The sequence below is a fragment of the Chlorella variabilis genome (genome assembly GCF_000147415.1).
Source record: "Chlorella variabilis unplaced genomic scaffold CHLNCscaffold_16, whole genome shotgun sequence".
In the NCBI taxonomy this organism is placed as follows: domain Eukaryota; kingdom Viridiplantae; phylum Chlorophyta; class Trebouxiophyceae; order Chlorellales; family Chlorellaceae; genus Chlorella; species Chlorella variabilis.
The window spans coordinates 982906-984075 of NW_005435072.1; the positions used below are offsets into that span (position 1 = coordinate 982906).

General features: G+C 72.8%; 1 protein-coding gene across 1 annotated transcript in view; it reads right to left on the bottom strand.

The window, feature by feature from the left end:
* The window catches only part of CHLNCDRAFT_58481 (hypothetical protein), a gene marked incomplete at both ends in the record, with an annotated part of 5451 nt that overhangs the window by 1407 nt on the left and 2874 nt on the right, over nt 1–1170 (bottom strand). Inside the window, 4 exons of the mRNA XM_005845853.1 lie at nt 37–78; nt 343–408; nt 549–653; nt 800–925. Of these exons, the coding sequence (XP_005845915.1) occupies nt 37–78; nt 343–408; nt 549–653; nt 800–925 (339 nt within the window). The remainder of the gene's footprint in view (nt 1–36; nt 79–342; nt 409–548; nt 654–799; nt 926–1170) is intronic.

Here is a 1170-nt window from a genome sequence, read left to right on the forward strand (position 1 = left end):
GGCAGCGCCGTACAGCTTGTTGTACAGCGGGGCCACCCGCTTCAGCAGATCCACCACAGCCGCCTTGTCCTTGCCGCCCTGCACCAAACAAATGCACAGCGCAGCCGCATGTGACGCGGCAGCAGCAGCAGCAGCAGGCCACGGCAAGGGCTTGCCAGGGCGGCCCCGCCGGTGCATGCGTGAGGCGGCCAGCCGGCGGCGTGCCGCTCCCGAGCTGCCGCTGCTGCCGCGGCAGCAGCTCGGAAAGCCGGCCGGCCTGCACCGGTGCACGGCTGCCGGCAGCGTGGCGCCTGCCCCCCAGGCTGGGCATCCCTGCCAGCAGGCATGGGCTGGCACCCGCACCTCTGCCGCCACCTTGTCCACCTCATCCGTCAGCGTCGCCAGCTCAGCATCCACACCCGCCGCCGCCTGCCGGCAGGAGCACGCCAGCGGCGGCAGGCAGCAAAAGGCGCTTGTCGGCGCACGGCCCAGGCTGCCACCCGCCTGAGGGTTTGCAGGCATGCCCTCGCAAAGCACGCTTGCCAGACGCCTTGGCCCGTCGGACCCACCTCCTTGAGCGCCGCAACCTGCGCCAGCATGGCGCCACGCGTGCGCTCGGTGGCGGCCGCCCGCCGCTGCAGCTGCTCGTTCGTCACCGTCAGCTCGGCAATCTCCTGCGGGGCATCGACACGCAAAGCACGCGTGTGTTGTGCGCGCACGCACTGTGCTGTGCCTGCGCACACCAACCAGGCCAGGCGGGAACGGCAGGCCGGGGCGGCAGCCTTGCTGTAGGGGGCATGCGAGAGGGAGGCGGGCGCACCAGGTTCAGCGCCTCGCACTCCCCCTTCTCCCGGCTCTCCCACTCCGGGTCAAACTCCTCCAGCTGCGCCGCCATGGCCCTCAGCGACTCCAGCTTCTGCGCCAGGCCCGCCTTCTCCTCCTGCGCCTGCACCCCAGCGCCGGCGGGCGGCAAGGCCGCCTCGAGACCGGCTGGTGGCCTGGGCAGCTGCCGCACGCGGGCCACCCCTCCCCCAGCCTCCCTCCGTGCTCGCGGCACAGCCGGCGCGTCCCCAACCCCTCCAGGCCCCCCTGCCTTCATACCCCCAATCACCCACGCAACCACCACCACCACCGCCACCACCACCGCCGCCGCCGCCACCGCCACCACGGCCGCCACGCGCCTGCTTCAAC